This window comes from Podarcis tiliguerta (genome assembly GCF_965153285.1).
Source record: "Podarcis tiliguerta genome assembly, chromosome: 2".
NCBI classification, from domain to species: Eukaryota; Metazoa; Chordata; class Lepidosauria; order Squamata; family Lacertidae; genus Podarcis; species Podarcis tiliguerta.
In genome coordinates, this window is record NC_139535.1 from 13,378,461 (window position 1) to 13,398,594 (window position 20,134).

Genomic DNA, 20,134 nt, shown 5'->3' on the forward strand with positions numbered 1-20,134 from the left:
CCTTCCAGTGAGCACTCAGGGCTGATTTCCTTCAGAATGGAGAGGTTTGATCTTCTTGCAGTCCATGGGACTCTCCAGAGTCTCCTCTAGCACCATAATTCAAAAGCATCCATTCTTCGGCGATCAGCCTTCTTTATGGTCCAGCTCTCACTTCCATACATCTCTAGTGGGAAAACCATGGCTTGAACTATACGGACCTTTGTTGGCAAGGTGATGTCTCTGCTTTTTAAGATGTTGTCTAGGTTTGTCATTGCTTGTCATTGGATTCCTACTGACATACAAATACCACTCCACTCTGGGAGGCAAACAGATGCCAGTCAAAGACAAATGTGAACTTGGATTAAAGTTAGATTGTTCCTGGTTTGAATTCCAGGTTTTCTCCTTGGCTAAGGCGTGGATGCATGCACACTTTCATTATGTTCAATGAGATTTATCTAGAGCCCATGTTTCATTGAACTTAATTTAGTGTTTTTACCCTGCTGTTCCCTGATCAACAAAAATGAAACAGTCCCAGTTCTTAAAAAGACAACACAAAAGGAAAATGGATTGGGAGGAGGAAGTAAGCAAACTCAGACCAGTTTTTAGTTACAATTTCTTTTAATGACCAGCTGGGATGGAAGCTGTTCAAGGAGAGCAGGAGAAAAAAGTTGTGGCTTTCTCTTCTCTTGCCTCCTGACAGGCTATCATTTCAGGTGACTTCAGTAAATAAGCATTTAATAGAATGTATAGAAATGCAATAATTCTGCCAGTGAAGTTGTGAAGCAAAAGCACTGAGCTCTTTCAAAGTGTGGCACAACCCTCTGGCTGTGTACACACACCATATGCTTAAAGGACCCTCCCCCAAAATGCTGGGAACTCTAGTTTTAAGGATGCTAAGCTTTGTATCTCTCCGAGCGTAAACTACAGCTCCCATGATCTTGCAGTGTGTGTGAAAAGTACAAATGCCACTTTGGCCTTATGTATTTGAGCTTCTTGGTGACAGCAGTCTGGTCCCTTGGTGCCTTAAAATAATTGAAATTGAAATACTTTATTGTCACTAGTACAACTTGTATACAGTGAGATTACATGAGTACGCAGTGTAATACAATAAATGCAGTACAGTTGTACTTTGGAAATCGAATGGAATCTGTTCTGGAGGTCCATTCAACTTCCAAAACGTTCAGAAAGCAAAGCGCGGCTTCTGATTGGCTGCAGGAAACTCCTGCAGCCAATCGGAAGCCCGCTGGACATTCGGCTTCCAAAAGAATGTTCAAAAACTGGAACACTCACTTCTGGGTTTGCGGCATTTTGGAGCTAAAACGTTTGACAACTAAGCTGTTTGAAAACCAAGGTATGGCTGTACTTGAAAGAAATGACTTCAGATCTTTCCTTCAGCATAATATAGTAACTGTCTCCTTACAGCTGTCTTAGTTTAAATTTTTTAAATTTAGTTTCGACTATGGCAGACCAACCTACCTTTAACTAGTTTAACATTATGGCCAACCAAAATGTCACAAATTGGTGAGTAAGGTTTTATTTAGCTATTTATATAAATATTTATATACAGTGGTACCTCAGGTTACATACGCTTCAGGTTACAGACTCCGCTAACCCAGAAATAGTGCTTCAGGTTAAGAACTTTGCTTCAGGTTGAGAACAGAAATTGTGCTCCGGCGGCGGCAGCGAGAGGCCCCATTAGCTAAAGTGGTGTTTCAGGTTAAGAACAGTTTCAGGTTAAGAACGGCCCTCCAGAACGAATTAAGTACTTAACAGGAGGTACCACTGTACTGCTGTATCATAAATATGTCTGTGGTTTACAGCAATGTAAAACCAGACAGTAAAATCATAAAAGGTTTTGAGTCCACCAGAACTTAGGTTTTAAGCAAAGCAAGGAAGAGGAGTGATGGAGGAAAGCTGTCTTGCTCTTGACATCTGCATCGGTCAAAAATCCATTTCCCTTTTATGCCTGACGTGCGGCTGGTCACAGAGCATTCGCAGTTCAGAATTTGCCGCTTGGCCATTGGGTTTTGCTGGGGAATTTGAGATTTCAGCAGCTCAGCCTGACTCCCCAATACACCCCGAAAAAGGGACAGATCCTCTCCCCGGAGAACGAGGCTGCAGGGAAACTGAATATCAAGTCATCCGTATCGGCGTCAAAGAAATCCACGCGACCTCCTTCATAGTCCAGGTACACCCGGATCTTCCTGGGCTCGTATCTCAAGCTCAAGAGGGTCCTCTCGGAGGATGTAAATGCCGTGAGCCGATAAGGAGACAATGGCGTCCTCAGTGAGTCCGGCAGGGCCTTGCCCAGAGCCCAGATTCCCCCGTTCGGATTGAAATTGACCTTTCCTCTCCTCACGACGGACTCTCTGGCAGCTCCCACTGCCCAGATCTCCATGTTTTCTTTCAACTCCCATTGCCTTTCAGTTGGACGAGACTCTCCTTTCCTCCTGACGGACGGTTCTCGCGAAGCCCGCAAGGCCTGCGGCGTCGCCTCTTCTACTTCTACCTCCCACCAGTGTCTTCCTGAAGAGAGCCTTTCCTGGCCCAGCACAAAGGGCTCCCAGTCGAATCGCGAAGGGTTGTCAGGCAGGTCCTGCGTCCTGCACCCCCATCTTACTCTCTTCAGGTCTTGGGAGAGGATGAGGTTTGCATGAGCTGTGCTGGGATCCAGAGTCACGTTCACTGCGGAGAAGAGAAAAAAGAAGGAAAGAAGGATGGTTGGATTTATTTATTTTTTGATTAAAGATTTTCTTGTTTTACAGAAGTATGTGTAATATCTCTCGTATTTTTTCCATGTAACATTTTTACAAATCCGTTTCATTTGTTGAGACATTAGTAAAGGTAAAGGTACCCCTGCCCGTACGGGCCAGTCTTGACAGACTCTAGGGTTGTGCGCCCATCTCACTCAAGAGGCCGGGGGCCAGCGCTGTCCGAAGACACTTCCAGGTCACGTGGCCAGCGTGACATTGCTGCTCTGGCAAGCCAGCGCAGCACACGGAAACGCCGTTTACCTTCCCGCTAGTAAGCGGTCCCTATTTATCTACTTGCCCCCGGGGGTGCTTTCGAACTGCTAGGTTGGCAGGCGCTGGGACCGAGCAACGGGAGCGCACCCCGCCGCGGGGATTCGAACCGCCGACCTTTCGATCGGCAAGCCCTAGGCGCTGAGGCTTTTACCCACAGCGCCACCCACGTCCCGAGACATTAGGGGGAGGAAAAAAGGGGTGGAGGGAGGGAAGATGGGTGGGGGTGGGGTCGGGTGGCGATGTTTCTATTTTGCTTAATGTATGGAGGGTTTGGTGTCAGCATTGCTTGTGCTGTTCACTTGTGTTCCTTTGGTGGTGAGAGAGGTTGGGGTTGGCCTAGGGTGTGGTTGTTTGTTTGTGGTTGGCTGTGGTGATCTTTGTTTTTGTATGTGAGTGGGGTGGGTGGGTGTTTTGGATCAGGTTAGCCATATTGATTTGTATGCTGTTGGTGGATTCTTGTCATTGTCTTGTTGGGCTGTGTATGGGATAAAGGGGAGCCATACCGGGGTGAAGGCGTCTTCTTCTGTTTGTCCCCGTGTCAGTTTCAGTTTATTGGTTAATTTTTCTAGTAGGGCTGTTTCCCATACTATTTGGTACCATTGGTCCATGCTTACTCGTGACAGGTCTTTCCAGTGTCTGGTTATGATGTTTCTGGCTGCTGAAAGTAGGTGGGTTATGAGTTCTTTGTGGTGTAAATGGGCATTGTTGTCTTGGAAGATATTTAGTAGGGCCATTTCTGGGGTGATGTCTAATACTTGCTTAGTTATTTTACGTATTTCTCGTGTGGCTGTTGTCCAGAATAGTTGGATTTTGGAGCACTCCCACCACATGTGGAGGCATGTTGTATGGTGCCAGTAGAAGCATAAACTTAACCAGAGAGGGACTCGCAAAACTCGCTTTCCACCGGCTTCTGGTCAGGAGGCCAGCCTAATCTACCTCACAGAGGTGCTTCGGGGATTAATAATAATAATAATTTATTTGTACGCTGCCCTCCCTGGCTTGAGCCGGGCTCAGGGCGGCTAACACCATAAAACTAACACAGTATGCACAGTAAAACTATACACAGTATACAGTATTAAATGTGAACAACGTAAGCCACCTCGAGCTTACAAAAATATGGGATTTCAATGCAATGAAATTTAAATGGCTGCCTGGCGCCATTTAGAGCTTTAAACACCACCAGCAAGAGCGCCTTAAATTCACCAAGAACTGGACTGGCAACTGATTATTAGATTTACCTAGGTGCTCTAACATATAGCAAGCTGCAATCTTATGTTAAGAAATGCTAGTTTTGACGTAGGATTACACTCAAATGATGTTTTTCATGGGGAGCAGGTGCGATTTAACGCAAAGGCCCCCTACTTGACCTCCATCTCATGCATTTAAAGAGCCAAAAGCTCCCTTATGTTTCAGTCGCGGAGATCTACCTTTCTTCCGTGTTTGTGAAAGGATTCGTAGAGGCATGTTCTCCTTGAACTTTTCATGCAGGCACAACCTTGCCATGGGTTTGGTGTTGCCGGCACAACGGTGCAAAAATGGGTGCCTTCGGCGGTGCAGAGGGGTGACTTTGGCAAAAATAAAAACGTTCACTCAGAGGTCAGTCCTTCCCATGACTGTGGTGTGGCATGAATCCTGCAAGACAAAACATGTAATCTGAAGCAAACGGATAACAACAACAACAACAACATTTTATTATTTATACCCCGCCCATCTGGCTGGGTTTCCCCAGCCACTCTGGGTGGATTCCAACAGAATATTAAAATACAATAGTCTATTAAACATTAAAAGCTTCCCTGAACAGGACTGCCTTCAGATGTCTTCTAAAAGTCTGGTAGTTGTTTTTCTCTTTGACATCTGGTGGGAGGGCGTTCCACAGGGCGGGTGCCACTACCGAGAAGGCCCTCTGTCTGGTTCCCTGTACCTTCACTTCTCACAGGGAGGGAACCACCAGAAGGCCCTTGGCGCTGGACCTCAGTGTCTGGGCTGAACGATGGGGGTGGAGACGCTCCTTCAGGTATACAGGACCGAGGCCGTTTAGGGCTTTAAAGGTCAGCACCAACACTTTGAATTGTGCTTGGAAACATACTGGGAGCCAGTGTAGGTCTTTCAGGACATGTGTTATGTGGTCTTGGCAGCTCCTCCCAGTCACCAGTCTAGCTGCCAAATTCTGAATTAGTTGTAGTTTCCGGGTCACCTTCAAAGGTAGCCCCACCTCCTCTTTCTCTGCCTCTCCAACCCCGAGGGAAAGGAACGGTCCCTATACAGAAATGCTGGGAGACCTTCAGCCCTTCAGATGTTCTGGGGCTCCATTTCCCATCATCCCTGAACATTGACTATGCTGGCTGGGCCTGATGGGAACTTTCTCCAACCCTGTACCTCAGGTTACAGACAGTTCAAGTAACAGACGCCACTATCCCAGAAATAGTACCTTGGGTTAAGAACTTTGCTTCAGGATGAGAACAGAAACTGCACGGCGGCAGTGGGAGGCCCCATTAGCTAAAGTGGTACCTCAATGTCACAGCAGACTCCTGTCTGGTGGCACCCTAAGGAAACTCCATAATTGGATGAGCTTTAAACTAGAGTAGGTAACCATAAGGGACGCAGGTGGTGCTGTGTGTTAAACCACAGAGCCTAGGACTTGCCGATCAGAAGGTTGGCGGTTCGAATCCCCACAACAGGGTGAGCTCCCGTTGCTCGGTCCCTGCTCCTGCCAACCTAGCAGTTCGAAAGCACGTCAAAATGCAAGTAGATCAATAGGTACTGCTCTGGCGGGAAGGTAAATGGCGTTTCCGTGCGCTGCTCTGGTTCGCCAGAAGCGGCTTAGTCATGCTGGCCACATGACCCGGAAGCTGTACACCGGCTCCCTTGGCCAATAAAGCGAGATGAGCGCTGCAACCCCAGAGTCGGTCACGACTGGACCTAATAGTCAGGGGTCCTTTTACCTTAACCTAGGTAACCGTTGTCCTCAAGATCAAGATTGTGGTCCTGCAAAGTAATTTTAAGAAACCCTGGACTAGGTGGTCTCTAAAAGGGGTGGGGAGGACTGTTCTGTGGCCATATAAATTAGTGAGGAAAAACACAATCAGAACTTAATTTTGCCCCCCCGCCAAGAACTGACATTCCATAATATACAGCTGCTCCTCTATTCCTAATAGGTTAGCACAGGGCTTCCTAAACTGTGGTATGTGAACTTCATTCGGGTGGTCCATGGCATCTCTACATTACATGTTCATCTTGATTATTAACTGCACGTTCAATTGCTTATTTTATTTCTTGCCTCGCATTTTTGTTGTTTTACAGTTTTTTTTAATTCTATGGAATGCAAACGGTGATGAAGCAAAATGCAATGTAACAAATGAAAGAAGCTGTAAAAATACAGTGAAAAACCTAGCACAGTGCAAATTACAATCATAGCTGTCAACTTTCAGATTTGAAAATAAGGGATCAGCAGCCTCACCTGTCCCAGGGACAGTCTACGGGATATATAACAATCCGGGATAGCAGTGGGAAATGGCGCTGGAATAAGGGAATTTCCTGCCAAAAAAAGGGAAGGTTGACAGCTATGGTTACAATAGCTACAATAGGCAAAATAATTAAAATAATCCACTGGTCTGCTAAGACCACCAGCAATTTTCAAGTAGTCTATGGGAGTGAGGAGGAAGTGTGAGAATCACTGGTTTTTGGGGGGACGGACAAAAAACTATAAAAACTACTGCTTCCCAGCATAAATCCCAAAACTGCTTTTTTATTTTTTTAAAAAAATACCAGTCTCAGCAAATATGACCCATTTATGGGAATTTATAAATGTTCTAAATTCCACTGTGCTTTTATCCTGCTTTTCTATTCTGCAAAGTTTTAATATTCTTGAGGTTTTCCGTTTATAAGGTGCTATTTCTTATTGCTGTATCTGTGTTTTGTATGTTGCTTAGAAACTGTGGTACTTAAGGAGGTATATAAATTATTTTTAAAATTAAATGATTTTTGTGGGGGTAAAAAAACAAAACAGGAACTTTTTGAAGGTGCAGAGTGTAAGCAAGTAAGCACACAACAAACAAACAAATAGCTCTGCATCTTGCTCCTTCCTCCTTACCTTGATCCCAGACCCAGAACTCCTCTGTCTGTGAAACCTTTTTGCTTTGAGGCAGAGGATACTCAAGACAACCGGAGGCATCGCCACAAAATGCATATTTGCAGTTATCGCGCACACATACAAGGGAACTTACAAAGGCCAAGGCAGACTCGGGATATCCAGCAAAGCCACAAGATGAGGCTGCCGGGGGAAACTCAGACCACACTTCCATCCACAATAGGACATGAAACAGCGGAATAAACAGACCTGCTGGCTAATCAGACCTCTCCAGTCTTCAAGTTTCCGTGTCTCTGAAGTTGACAGCAGCCTCCCGGCAGAGACTCCACATCAATGTTTCTCGCCGCCTCTCTCCTCAGGTGCTTTTATAGCCTGCCCTTGATACTACTCCATCCGATGCAATCCTAACTGTTTACTCAGCGGACTTTTTGGCAAGGCCAAGCTCTGCAAAACGAAACCTTTGCTTATCGGTTTTGCATTTCTCATAAATGGTCGTATTTCACGTAAGCGGACGTAAGTGCTCAAACAAGCCTGTATTTATGAGCTAAGTTATTGGGAGAAAGAGAGGCGAGGTGGTTGCCTCACGGGGGCACCCTGGAAAGATGTGAGAGGGGCGGCCGCCTGGGGGCAGAGAAGCCTCCCCATGGAACTGTATGCAGCGTGGAGAGAAGACATAAGGTTCACTGCATGTTATAATTTGAGAGAAAACCTAATGAAAACGCTGTACCAATAGTATCTGACCCCGGCCAAACTGGATTTGCTGGAGATGCAAAAAAGGGGTTGGTACCTTTATGCACAGGAGGGACATGGGTGATGCTGTGGGTTAAACCACAGAGCCTAGGACTTGCCGATCAGAAGGTCGGCGGTTCGAATCCCCGCGACGGGGTGAGTTTCTGTTGCTCGGTCCCTGCTTCTGCCAACCCACCAGTTCGAAAGCACGTCAAAGTGCAAGTAGATAAATAGGTACCGCTCTGGTGGGAAGGTAAACGGCGTTTCCGTGCGCTGCTCTGGTTCGCCAGAAGCGGCTTAGTCCTGCTGGCCACATGACCCGGAAGCTGTACGCCGCCTCCCTCGGCCAATAAAGCGAGGTGAGCGCCGCAACCCCAGAGTTGGCCATGACTGGACCTAATGGTCAGGGGTCCCTTTACCTTTAATGATGATTATGTTGTTTTCCATTTTGTTTACATTCTATGTAAATTGTTTTGTAATAAAGAATCTTAAAAAAAAGGAACTGTAGTGTTGGAAGGGGCTGTGAGGGTCCTCTAGTCCAACCACAGGAGCCTACAAAGTCAATGAGGAAAGCCGACAGGTGACATCGACTTCCTCCAAGAAGCAGTTCAGCTCCGCTCTCTGCAGCCAGCCAGCGAAGCGCCCTTTTCCAGGGGGTCTTGGAGGCAGAAAAAATTCCCCAGTCTGCCCAGTTGTAGTCTGTTCCCACTGAAATCAATGGGACACCACGTGCCATGACTTCAGGCGCATTGACTTGCACGGGAACGAAGGCCACATCTGCACTATAGACTCAAAGCAATCTAGACTTTAGAACAGTCATGGCTAGCCCCTCAAAAGAACCCTGTAATAGATCTGTCGTTTATGATAAAGGTGGCGAGAATTGCTAGGACATCTCTAGGTCTCCACACAGAGCTCTCATTCCCACAGGAAGCTGTGTGAAGCTCTGTGAGGGGAACAGGGTTCCTTTCATCTAACAATTCTCAGAAACCTAAACGAACTCCGGTTCCCAGGATTTTATGAGGGGAAATGGTGCTATTCTAGAGTGTGTTTAGAGGGGTATGGTGCTATTTTAAATGTATAATATGGATTGGGCTCCAATCTAGAGGGATACAGCCCATTTTTCAAGGACACTTCTCTTATTGCCACTTTCAGGTTCATATGATTTATCGTAAGGCCAGCTAAAGGTTTTATGGCCTTCAGCCTGGCATTTCCAATCTCAATTGTAAACTTGGGACTTTCCAGCTGCAAGTTTAAAACCCGGGTACAAAGGTCCATCAAGTACAGATGGGCAAATGTCTCAATTTCTTTTTCAGTTTCTCATTTTTCCAGTCTCAAGCTCCGTTCTCCACATTCGTTTCTGGTGTTTTTATTGTTAAAGGACTCGTGAAAGTTAATTAGAATTTTAATGTCCCTTTCTCCAATCCGATACATTTTTGCAAAGCAATTTTGCCTAATGTAACACATTATGTGTATGTTTTTCCCACCCATTATACGCATTTGTATGCACACTTTACATCGGTGTATGCACTTTTGCACACACAAATGGACAGCTGCATTGCAAAATGTGGAGAAGCGCGGGTTTCAAAAGATGGCTGCCTTTCAGTTCCTGTGCTCTTTCAGAAAGTGTGAATCGGGTAGGCTCAGCTTGAGATGCCAAATGAACCAAACCTCTCCTGCTCCTCATCCATACCCTCAAATCACCTTAGTGATCCCAGGACCAGCCCCAGGCCACCCTGCAATGGTACAACCCCTTCCCTATCCACTCTCATAGAATCACAGAAAGGTGATGTAGAAATTTTGTAAATAAATATATTTTTTTATGAAGTGGTCTGTCAAAGATCTCTGAAGCTTCCAGGCTGCTTGCAAGTATAAAAGTTGAGGGTGGAAAAAGCTGTGTCGGTGGATTAGCCAGCTAGAGCTCATAGCAGACACTTGGAAAATTGGGCGTATATGTTTTTGTGCAGGAGTGAAATGGTCTCACCAGCTCTATTTGGTTTCCATGATAACATGATGGTTGTTTTCTGAAGGCAGCCCTGTATAGGGAGGATTTTAATGCTTAATTATGTTTGTTTATAGAAACATCACCTTGCCAACAAAGGTCCGTATAGTAAAAGCTATGGTTTTCCCAGTAGTGAGAGCTGGACCATAAAGAAGGCTGATCGCCGAAGAATGGATGCTTTTGAATTATGGTGCTGGAGGAGACTCTTGAGAGTCCCAGGGACTGCAAGAAGAACAAACCGATCCATTCTTAAGGAAATCAGCCCTGAGTGCTCCCTGGAAGGACAGATCCTGAAGCTGAGGCTCCAATACTTTGGCCACCTCCTGAGAAGAGAAGACTCCCTGGAAAAGACCCTGATGTTGGGAAAGATGGAGGGCACAAGGAGAAGGGGACAACAGAGGACGAGATGGTTGGATAGTGTCTTTGAAGCTACAAACATGAGTCTGACCAAACTGCGGGAGGCCATGGAAGACAGGAGTGCCTGGCGTGCTCTGGTCCATGGGGTCACGAAGAGTCAGACACGACTAAACAACAACAACAATATGCTGGAAGCCACACAGTTTGGCTGGGGTAACCCAGAGTATCATCATTAACCTCTGCAACTGTTTTTACCAAGTGGTTCAAAGGGTCAGCCCAAGAAACTTAGGAGAAAAAGAAAGCTGTTGATTACGAGAAACAGAAACCGCAGGGTGGAAACTCCATATCTCTTCTGTGGCAGTTGCTCTTTAACTGTTTAATTTCCAAAGGAACAAATTATACAAAACAGCAACCACAGGTGCACAAGACTCTCTGCATTTAGAGAAGTGTCCCGCCATTTTAAAACAGGCATGGCTTCCCCCAAGAATCCTGGGAAATGTAATCTGTTAAAAAGTGTTGCCGGGAGATCCCTATTCCACGAATGACCATTCCCAGTTCCCTGGAAAGAGGGATTGTTAAACCACCCCAGAAACTGTTTGAGAAAACAAGAGGGAAGACGTAACACTCTAGTTAAGGACTGCAATACCTGAGGGACTGTCTCTTCTCATATGAACCTACCCAGATGCTGAGATCATCTTCTGAGGCCCTTCTTCCTGTGCCGCCTCCTCGAGAGGTCCAGAGGGTAGCAACACGAGAACGGGGCCTTTTCTGCGGTGGTTCCCCGTCTGCGGAATGCTCTCCCCAGGGAAGTTCACCTGGTGCCTTCATTATACACTAATAGGCGCCAGGCAAAAACGCTCCTTTTTAACCAGGCCTTTGGTTCAGTCAATTGACCTTTTAAAATGGGGGTGGGGTGAGGTTATTGGGTTGTTGTTTTTATTTTGATTAGGTATTTCATGGTTTTATATTTTGATTTTGTTTTGTGAACCGCCCTGAGACCTCCGGGTACAGGGCGGTATATAAATTCCATCAATAATAATAAATAAAATAATAATAGTGGGACCCTCACTGTGGAAGGCCATCCCTTCAGATAAAGATATACACAACCTTTAGAAGAAATCTGAAGGCAGCCCTGTATAGGGAAGATTTTAATGTTTGATGTTCTATTATGTTTTTATATGTGTTTGAAGCTGCCACCATCGCTTACCATAACCTACGTCACAGGGTTGTTGCGAGGAGGAAATGGGGAGGAGGAAAACCCAGTACAGCACCTTGAATTCCTTGGTATATAAATTCAATAATTAATAATAATTAAGCCTGGGGCTGGACGAATGGGGCAGCTAGACTGGTGACTGGGAGCAGCCGCCGAGACCACATAACACCAGTCTTGAAAGACCTACATTGGCTGCCAGTACGTTTCCGAGCACAATTCAAAGTGTTGGTGCTGACCTTTAAAGCCCTAAACAGCCTCGGTCCAGTATACTTGAAGGAGCAGCTGCACTCCCATTGTTCTGCCCAGACACTGAGGTCTCCAGCACCGAGAGCCTTCTGGCGGTACCCTTGCTGCAAGAAGCCAAGTTACAGGGAACCAGGCAGAGGGCCTTCTCGGTGGTGGCGCCCGCCCAGTGGAACGCCCTCAAAGAGAAAATCTACCAGACTTTTAGAAGACATCCGAAGGCAGCCCTGTTTAGGGAAGCTTTTAATGTTTGATGCATTGCGGTACAGTGGTACCTCGGGTTACATACGCTTCAGGTTACAGACTCTGCTAACCCATAAATAGTGCTTCAGGTTAAGAACTTTGCTTCAGGATGAGAACAGAAATTGTGCTCTGGCGGTGCAGCGGCAGCAGGAGGCCCCATTAGCTAAAGTGGTGCTTCAGGTTAAGAACAATTTCAGGTTAAGAACGGACCTCCAGAACGAATTAAGTTCTTAACCTGAGGTACCACTGTATTTTAATATTTTGTTGGAAGCCCAGCCAGATGGGTGGGTTATAAACAACCCTCCTGCCTTTCCCAATGGACCAGGGCAGTTTGACACCCTTTGAAAGGCACCTCTGCACTGTAAGCAGCTGGATGAATGGGCCTGCAGAGAAACAGGTGATCCAGAGTTCCTTTTTCAGCAACAAGTTTATTTCAAGCTACCCGTTCTTTCACAACAACCTGTTTTCAAAAACTGACTGGAAAACGTCTCTTGGTAAAAAGCACAAGTGTTCGCGGCGGCCATTTCTTTGGTCTCTCCAGGGCTAGGCCATGTGGTGCGTGTTGTTGGCGGGGAACAGCGATGAGGACAGGTTGTTGGAGTGCAACCGACGGAGGGGGCTCCGCGGGCTGCAGTTCTCGTCATTGGGCCTGGCGTGGCCCCTCTGGGCCGCGGCGCTGTTGGGCACGCCGGGGCGAGGTGTCCTGGCCTGCGGGGGGCTGGCAAAGGCGTCGGTGAGGCTGCTGAGGTTGGCGGCCAGTCCCTTCAGAATCTCATTGTGGGCGCGCATCGTCTCCATAATCTGCCTCCGCTCCTCCCGGCACCCGGCCGCATCCTGCCTCAGGGTCTTCAGGAGACTGAGCGCCACCTCCCTGTCGCGGCCCATCTCAAGGAGGAGCTCATCCTGCTCCTCTCTCGACTGCTGCAGCAACTCCTGGAACAGGGTCTCGGCCCCTTTCCTCTTCTTGGGCCGCAGTATGGCAAAGTCAGCCAGGGGAGATGGGGCGGGTGGCGGGTGGGCCACGGGGGGTTCTGAGGGCAGGGAAATACAAATGATAACTTTATTTTACTTATTTACTTTTATTTAACTTTTTATGACAACAACAACAACAAATGAAGCAATTGTTTGTCAAAAGATGCATGCCCACACAGGTACAGTGGTGCCTCGCAAGACGAAAAGAATCCGTTCCGCGATTCTCATCTTGCGGGTTTTTCGTCTTGCGATGCAAGTCCATTAGTGGATTAGCGCTATTAGCAGTTTAAGGACTATTAACGGCTATTAAAGGCTTAAGGGATTAGCGGATTAGCTGCTAAAAGGCTATTAGCAGCTTAGCGCTTTAGAAAAAGGGGTTGGGGAGCGAAAAAAACCCTCAAGAATCGCAAGACATTTTCGTCAATTTCGTTGTTGTATAACAACAACAAATGAAGCAATGGTTCGTCAAATGATGCATGCCCACACAGGCACAGTGGTACCTCGGGTTCCAGACTTTTAAAAGCAACCCTTAAAACAGCAAGTTAACATGAATTTTACTGTCTAACAAGACTATTGATCCATAAAATGAAAGCAATAAACAATGTACAGTGGTACCTCGGGTTACAGACGCTTCAGGTTACAGATTCCACTAACCCAGAAATAGTACCTCAGGTTAAGAACTTTGCTTCAGAATGAGAACAGAAATTGTGCAGTGGCGGCGCGGCAGCAGCGGGAGGCCCCATTAGCTAAAGTGGTACCTCAGGTTAAGAACAGTTTCAGGTTAAGAGCAGACCTCCAGAAGGAATTAAGTTCTTAACCCAAGGTACCCATGAGAAACATGGGTCAACACCACTCTCACCACTCCCAGAAAACCTAATGCAACCGAGCCAAATCTCTTTCCACATTACAGTGGTACTTCTGCTTAAGAACTTAATTCGTTCTGGAGGTCCATTCTAAAACTGTTCTTAACCTTAGGTACCACTTTAGCTAATGGGGTCTTCCGCTGCTGCCATGCTGCCACCAAGCGATTTCTGTTCTCATTCTGAAGCAAAATTCTTAACCCGAGATAATATTTCTGGGTTAGCGGAGTCTGTAACCTGAAGCGTCTGTAACCCGAGGTACCACTGTACTCAAGAATCCAGATCTGCTGGAACTTCTTCAACTGAGTAACTGAGCACAGATCACAATGACTTCTTCCATCCGTCTCAAATGGCTGAACTGAATCAGAGCGCGGCTTCTGATTGGCTGCAGGAAGCTCCTACAGCCAATCAGAAGCTACGGAAGCCCCATCGGACATTTGGCTTTCAAAAGTAGTTCACAAACCGGAACAGTCACTTCCAGGTTTGCGGCGTTTGAGAACTAAGCTGTTTGAAAACCAAGGTATGACTGTACACCAATTGCAAGAACAGTAAAAACAGCAGCTGTGACTATTCTTGAATGTAAATTCATGTGGCAGACAAAACAAAACCAAGAGTTGTATTTGGACACCGCGTACCTGTGTTGACGGGGACACCCTGATGCAAGGGGCTTATTTGGTTAACTTGGGGTCTCTGATAATCCAGGTCTCTCCCTGTGGCAAAACGCAGGGAGAAAAACAAAGCAGAAATATCTGAGACCAAAGAAGGTTAGCAGAGCTGGGTTTGCACAACAGAAATGCACAGGGTTTTTTATGTAAAAAATTGTTGCACAAAAAGATAAGGGTGTTGCAAATGAAACAGCAAAAGGATTCATAGCAGAGTTACCATGCAGAACATTTTCACCGCAATTTCTCCAGCACCCGCAGGGCAAAGCAACACACCCACCAAACACACAGTTCAAGGGGCCAATTCTTACCACTGCCTTCATTGCTGTCTTCCTCCTTCATCGCTGCCATGTCGTTCTCCCCAGCCTCTGCCATGTCTTCCTCAGTACCATTCCCAGTCACCATTCCTGTGTCATCTGGAGAACAAAGCAATCAGGGGGAAAATACCCACCAGTAGTCAAAGTTAAAACAGCTAGAGGAAACAGACACACATTCCTGAAACACGGGTGGTGCTTTACAGCTTATACAAATATTTCAGACAATTGGTTACGTTTGTAACGCAACTTAAGAAAATAATAAAGAAATGCTTTTTTAAAAAATGTGGCTCAAATTTTTCTCTTTCATGCCAACCCCTGAACGCTCGACCCTCAACAATAATTCATGGTGGGTGCTAAAATAATAGGATATCACCATGTAAAAATGACCAATAGCCTTCCCCAAACTGGTCCCCCCCCCATGTTTAGACTACTGGCTGTTGCCCCAAACATCTGGGGGAAACTAGATAAACTAGATAGGGGAAGGCTGGCCTAGTGAAATGGGTAAAAGAAGTTACCCCCCCCCCAATTTCATTTCAGTAGTCCCACCAAGGACTGAAAAAGATAACATAGAGAATATTGTTTATTCATGTACAGTGGTACCTTGGTTCTCAAATGCCTTGGTACTCAAACAACTTGGAACCCAGACACTGCAAACCCAGACGTAAGTGTTCTGGTTTGCGGACTTTTTTCAGAAGCTGAACGTGCTCCATTTTGAGTGTTACACTTCCGTTTTGAATGCCACGTTGAGGTCTATCTGTCTTTGCTAATTTTGCACTTTTGGTTTTGTGGCTCTTTTTGTTGTGTTTTTGTGACTGTGTGGAACCCAGTTCAGCTACTGATTGATTGTGTGACTGCAGTACATTGTTTATTGCTTTCATTTTATAGACCAGTTGCCTCGTTAGATAGTAAAATTTATGTTAACTTGAGTTTTAGGGGTTGTTTTGAAAAGTCTGGAACGGATTAATCCATTTTGCATTACTTTCTATGGGAAAGCGTGCCTTGGTTTTGGAACGCTTTGGTTTTGGAACCAACTTCTGGAACGGATGAAGTCTGAGAACCAAGGCACCACTGTACGCTACAGAGGAAAACTATAACTGCAGCATTTTTCTCTTGAGAAAGGAAACAGGAGGCCGCAACGCATACTGGCAATCAAACTCCCCCCTAGAAATGATCCTGTTGAACAGGCATCGCTAAATATCGGTGTGGAGAAATACAGTGGTAACTCGGGTTAAGTACTTAATTCGTTCCAGAGGTCTGTTCTTAACCTGAAACTGTTCTTAACCTGAAGCACCACTTTAGCTAATGGGGCCTGCCGCCGCGCCACTGGAGCACGATTTCTGTTCTTATCCTGGAGCAAAGTTCTTAACCTGAAGCGCTATTTCTGGGTTAGCAGAGTCTGTAACCTGAAGCGTATGTAACCCGAGGTACCACTGTATTAAAATGACCGAATAGCGTAAGCAGGACTCAGGGCAGCTGTGGCTGTGGAAACCTACCAGAGTCCTCTTGCTTGAGGTATTCTCCAACATTAACCACATGGACGTCTGGTGGAATGATTTCTTCCGCTGCCGGCTGAGGCTGTTCCTGCGCTGCTTCCGGCTGCGGCACCAGGTGGAAGCTCAGGGTTCGCCCGACCCGGCTGGGTTTCATGCTTGCGTTGCCCTGGAGGATGCGGTGCAGCTGATCGTAGAAAGGGCAAGTCACCTTGCTGCTCCCCGCCTTGGAGTTGTGATCAATCACACGCTTATATTCCAGCCTCATCACTTTGGTCTTTGAGCGGCACTCCAGGGCGGTCCGGCGATGGCCCCGGGTGGCCATCTTTTGGGCGATGTATTCAAAAAAGTCTATGTTTTGGTGGCTGTTGCGGAGCTGGTCCTGAATTTTCTGCTCTCCCCAGATGTCCAGGAGATTCAAGGTTTCCTGGAGCCGCCATGAAACGCCACGGCCCTTGCGGCCGTTGCTGGTTCCCCCGCTGCTGTTGCCAGTCATCTATCGAAACGACGGGGAGGAAAATAAAGAGAGTTTCGAAACGCACACAGAGAATGCGTAAGCTACAACTGACAGAATCTTAAAAGCTAACCAAACTAAAGAGACCTCAAGAAAGCTAATCTAGCTGGCATAATCTCAATATTTACAACCAGACAAAGGCTTCGTTTTTGGAATAATAAATTTTCAGAGTAGTTTTTACAATTACTAATTTGGTTATACTATTAGAAATACATAGACTGATAATTATGAAATTATTTTATGATGTTTAATAAGTTCCGGGAGGGACACACATGGAGCCGTGAGGGAGGAAGGGGACACCCACCAAGCCAGCCAGATCAGTAAGTTAATAAGTTAACTGTTTATATTTGGACAACTTTTCTGCTGTACTTTATTAGGAGGAGGAAAATAATCATTTCCTTAATAACAATTTAAACTATTTAACTAAAACAATAACATTATTGCATATGTATCCAGGTTTGTTAACTGATGTGGTTAAACATTTATTATTTTTTAAAAGCCTTAAACTGAAAAACTTAAAACAAATCATTTTTTACTGATGAATAGCCTTTGGGCTATGATGTAACTTAAATAGAAAACCACCTTTAGAAAGATTTTTCCTCCAAAAGCATTTTATTTTAAAAATTCCAATTTAACTTTTTTAAAAGCCGATTTAAATTTTTTTAAAATTGGATTTTTTTAAAAAAAAACACATTGATTTTTATCCACCCTCCTCACAGGCTCGTTATAGGAATCAACTCGCTTGGCTCCTCACCGCCCCCTCCCTCCTGCAAACTGAACCCCAAGCAGGTGGCGATGGGCAAGGGCCGGCCCAAGGCATGTAGGCACTGGAGCAGAACCCCGAAATGACGCCTGCCCCCTCCCCGCCAGGGAAGAAGGGGAGAGGGAAGACCTCCATCAGGAACAAAGGTGGGAGGGGAGAGAAATAGAGGCATCGGAATCCGCTGCACCCAGTGCCGGATTTACGTATAAGCTAAACAAGTTATAGCTTAGGGTCCCACTCTCTTGGGGCCCCCCCAAAAAATTAAAGGGGAAAAAACTGGGTGTACATTTCCAAAATATAAGCTAAAAAACAAAATAAAACCTACACACAGTGGATGCTCGGGTTGCGAACGTGATCCGTGCAGGATGCACATCCGCAACCCGCAGCGGCGCGTTTGCGACTCGGCGCATCTGTGCATGCGCAAAGCGTGATTAAGCACATCTGCGCATGCGTGACCACCGAAATCCGGAAGTAACCCGTTCTAGTACTTATGGGTTTTGGCGGTCCACAACCCAAAAAAACGCAACCTGAAGCATCTGTAACCCGAGGTATGACTGTACAGCAACAGTGTTTTTGTTGTGTAGGCCCCTATGATATAATGGACTCTGCTGGCTAGCCTGTTCCCTAAAATATCACTGGTTTGCTATTATTGTTTCATGTTACAGCAAGTTTCTAGAGATTAGATTATGAGTCTTTGTGTTTCTAAAGGAACTTTTGTTATTGCCAAATGCCAATGTGTTTGAATTAGTTTGTTATGAATAAAAAAATCATTTTAAGTGAGAGCTTAATAATTATTTCACGATTAACATACTTCTTCTTAATTGCATTTCACTATTAATATACTTCTTCTTAATTGTGTTTCAGTTCAACAATTACTTTGATAAAATACATACAGTGGTACCTCTGGATACGAACGGGATCCGTTATGGAGCCCCGTTCGCATCCTGAAGCGAACGCAACCCTGGTCTGTGTCGCGATTCGCCACTTCATTTTGACCGCCTGCACATGCGCGAGCGGCAAAACCCAGAAGTAACCCGTTCTGTTACTTCCAGGTCGCTGCGGAGCGCAACCCGAAAGCGCTCAACCTGAAGCAACTTCAACCCGAGGTATGACTGTATTTTGTTACAGTGGTACCTCTGGTTACGTACTTAATTTGTTCCGGAGGTCCGTTCTTAACCTGAAACTGTTCTTAACCTGAGGTACCACTTTAGCTAATGGGGACTCCTGCCGTCGCCGCGCGATTTCCGTTCTCATCCTGAGGTAAAGTTCTTAACCTGAGGTACTATTTCTGGGTTAGCGGAGTCTGTAACCTGAAGCGTCTGTAACCCGAGGTACCACTGTATATGCAAATGGCTTTAGATACCTATTAGTAAAGGTAAAGGTACCCCTGCCCGTATGGGCCAGTCTTGACAGACTCTGGGGTTGTGCGCTCATTTCACTCTAGAGGCCGGGAGCCAGCGCTGTCCGCAGACACTTCCGGGTCACGTGGCCAGTGTGACAAGCTGCATCTGGAGAGCCAGCGCAGCACACGGAACGCCATTTACCTTCCCGCTAGTAAGTGGTCCCTATTTATCTACTTGCACCCGGAGGTGCTTTTGAACTGCTAGGTTGGCAGGCGCTGGGACCGAACGACGGGAGCTCACCCCGCCGCGGGGATTTGAACCGCCAACCATGCGATCAGCAAGTCCTAGGCACTGAGGTTTCAGCCACAGCGCTACCTATTAGATCCATAAATTACCATATAGCATATATTCAACACAAAAAAGCGATAATTTGTTGCTGATAAAGGACAACTGGACATATAATGGGCCCCATTATCTTGCAGCGGTTCTCAACCTGTGGGTCCCCAGATGTTGTTGGACTACAACTCCCATCATCCCTGAGCTCCGGCCTTGCTAGCTAGGGGTAATAGGAGTTGTAGTTCAACAACGTCTAGGGACTCACAGGTTGAGAAAGGCTGGTTAGGGCCTCATCAAACCTCAATCCGGCCCTGCATCTGCCCCCCCCCCTAAAATGCCACCCGATTCAGCGCAGAGGGTGCACCCGCCGCCTGCCTCCCCGCCTGGCAGCAACAGCTTACGAGGTGGGAGTCCACGCGGAAACCACTGCACCCCCCCCCCTGCCGCCCCCCTCCAAAAAAACACCGACGGATTTTTCACCAAACACCTTGCAGGGAAGGAGCAACGAGGAAGAGCCGCGCCTGCAAAGCGGAGCCCAAAACAAAAGGCAGCTCGAGTCGCAGGGGGTGGTGGCGCGGAGCGGCTCCTCTGATTGGACCTGGCGCGGCTCAGGAACGTTCCAGGAAGCCCCCTCGTCCAATCCTGGAGCGAGGCGCGCGCGGGGGGGGGGGGGACACCGCGGATTCCCACGGCTTTCTCCGCCCGCTGCGGAAAGTCAGCGGAAGTGGGTGGATCCGTGGAGGTTTGCTTTCGGATTGCTCCTTCCTGGGAGGTGCACTGGGCTGTGTTCACGTATCGTTACTGAAAGCGTGCTACTCCGGGTTTTGGCGCAGGGGGGCAGCAGAGCTCCTTCAGCCTCCTTTTTAGGTTCGACGCCTGCATAGCGGGGGGGGGGGTGTGTGTGGACTAGATGACTCTGGGGGTCCCGATTCTGTGGTTGCCTCCCTCTTTGGCCGCAGGCAGCCCTTCGTAGTATAGCCGATCTTGGCCAGTGCATGGCA

The 20,134-nt window shown here is 46.8% G+C and overlaps 2 protein-coding genes across 4 annotated transcripts; both read right to left on the reverse strand.

The window, feature by feature from the left end:
- Positions 1–1,406: 1,406 nt before the first annotated feature.
- On the reverse strand, positions 1,407–7,482 carry LOC310670883 (E3 ubiquitin-protein ligase TRIM11-like). 2 transcript variants are annotated; one of them, XM_083426710.1, is made up of 3 exons: positions 7,342–7,482; positions 4,433–4,637; positions 1,407–2,664 (listed from the first exon to the last, which is right to left on the reverse strand). In XM_083426710.1, exons 2-3 carry the CDS (start codon positions 4,506–4,508, stop codon positions 2,027–2,029), a joined length of 714 nt encoding a protein of 237 aa, XP_083282836.1. In that variant the 5' UTR covers positions 4,509–4,637; positions 7,342–7,482; the 3' UTR covers positions 1,407–2,026. The 2 variants fall into 2 exon arrangements, with proteins under 2 accessions (XP_083282836.1, XP_083282837.1); XM_083426711.1 differs by lacking the exon at positions 7,342–7,482 and adding an exon at positions 7,096–7,332 and having other exon boundaries at positions 1,811–2,664.
- A 4,802-nt stretch (positions 7,483–12,284) lies between these two features.
- On the reverse strand, positions 12,285–19,858 carry LOC310670703 (uncharacterized protein). 2 transcript variants are annotated; one of them, XM_083426395.1, is made up of 5 exons: positions 19,621–19,858; positions 16,181–16,673; positions 14,682–14,786; positions 14,344–14,418; positions 12,285–12,907 (listed from the first exon to the last, which is right to left on the reverse strand). In XM_083426395.1, the coding sequence occupies exons 2-5, from the start codon at positions 16,671–16,673 to the stop codon at positions 12,420–12,422; spliced, it is 1,161 nt and encodes a 386-aa protein (XP_083282521.1). In that variant the 5' UTR covers positions 19,621–19,858; the 3' UTR covers positions 12,285–12,419. The 2 variants fall into 2 exon arrangements, with proteins under 2 accessions (XP_083282521.1, XP_083282522.1); XM_083426396.1 differs by having other exon boundaries at positions 19,535–19,843.
- Positions 19,859–20,134: the final 276 nt, after the last annotated feature.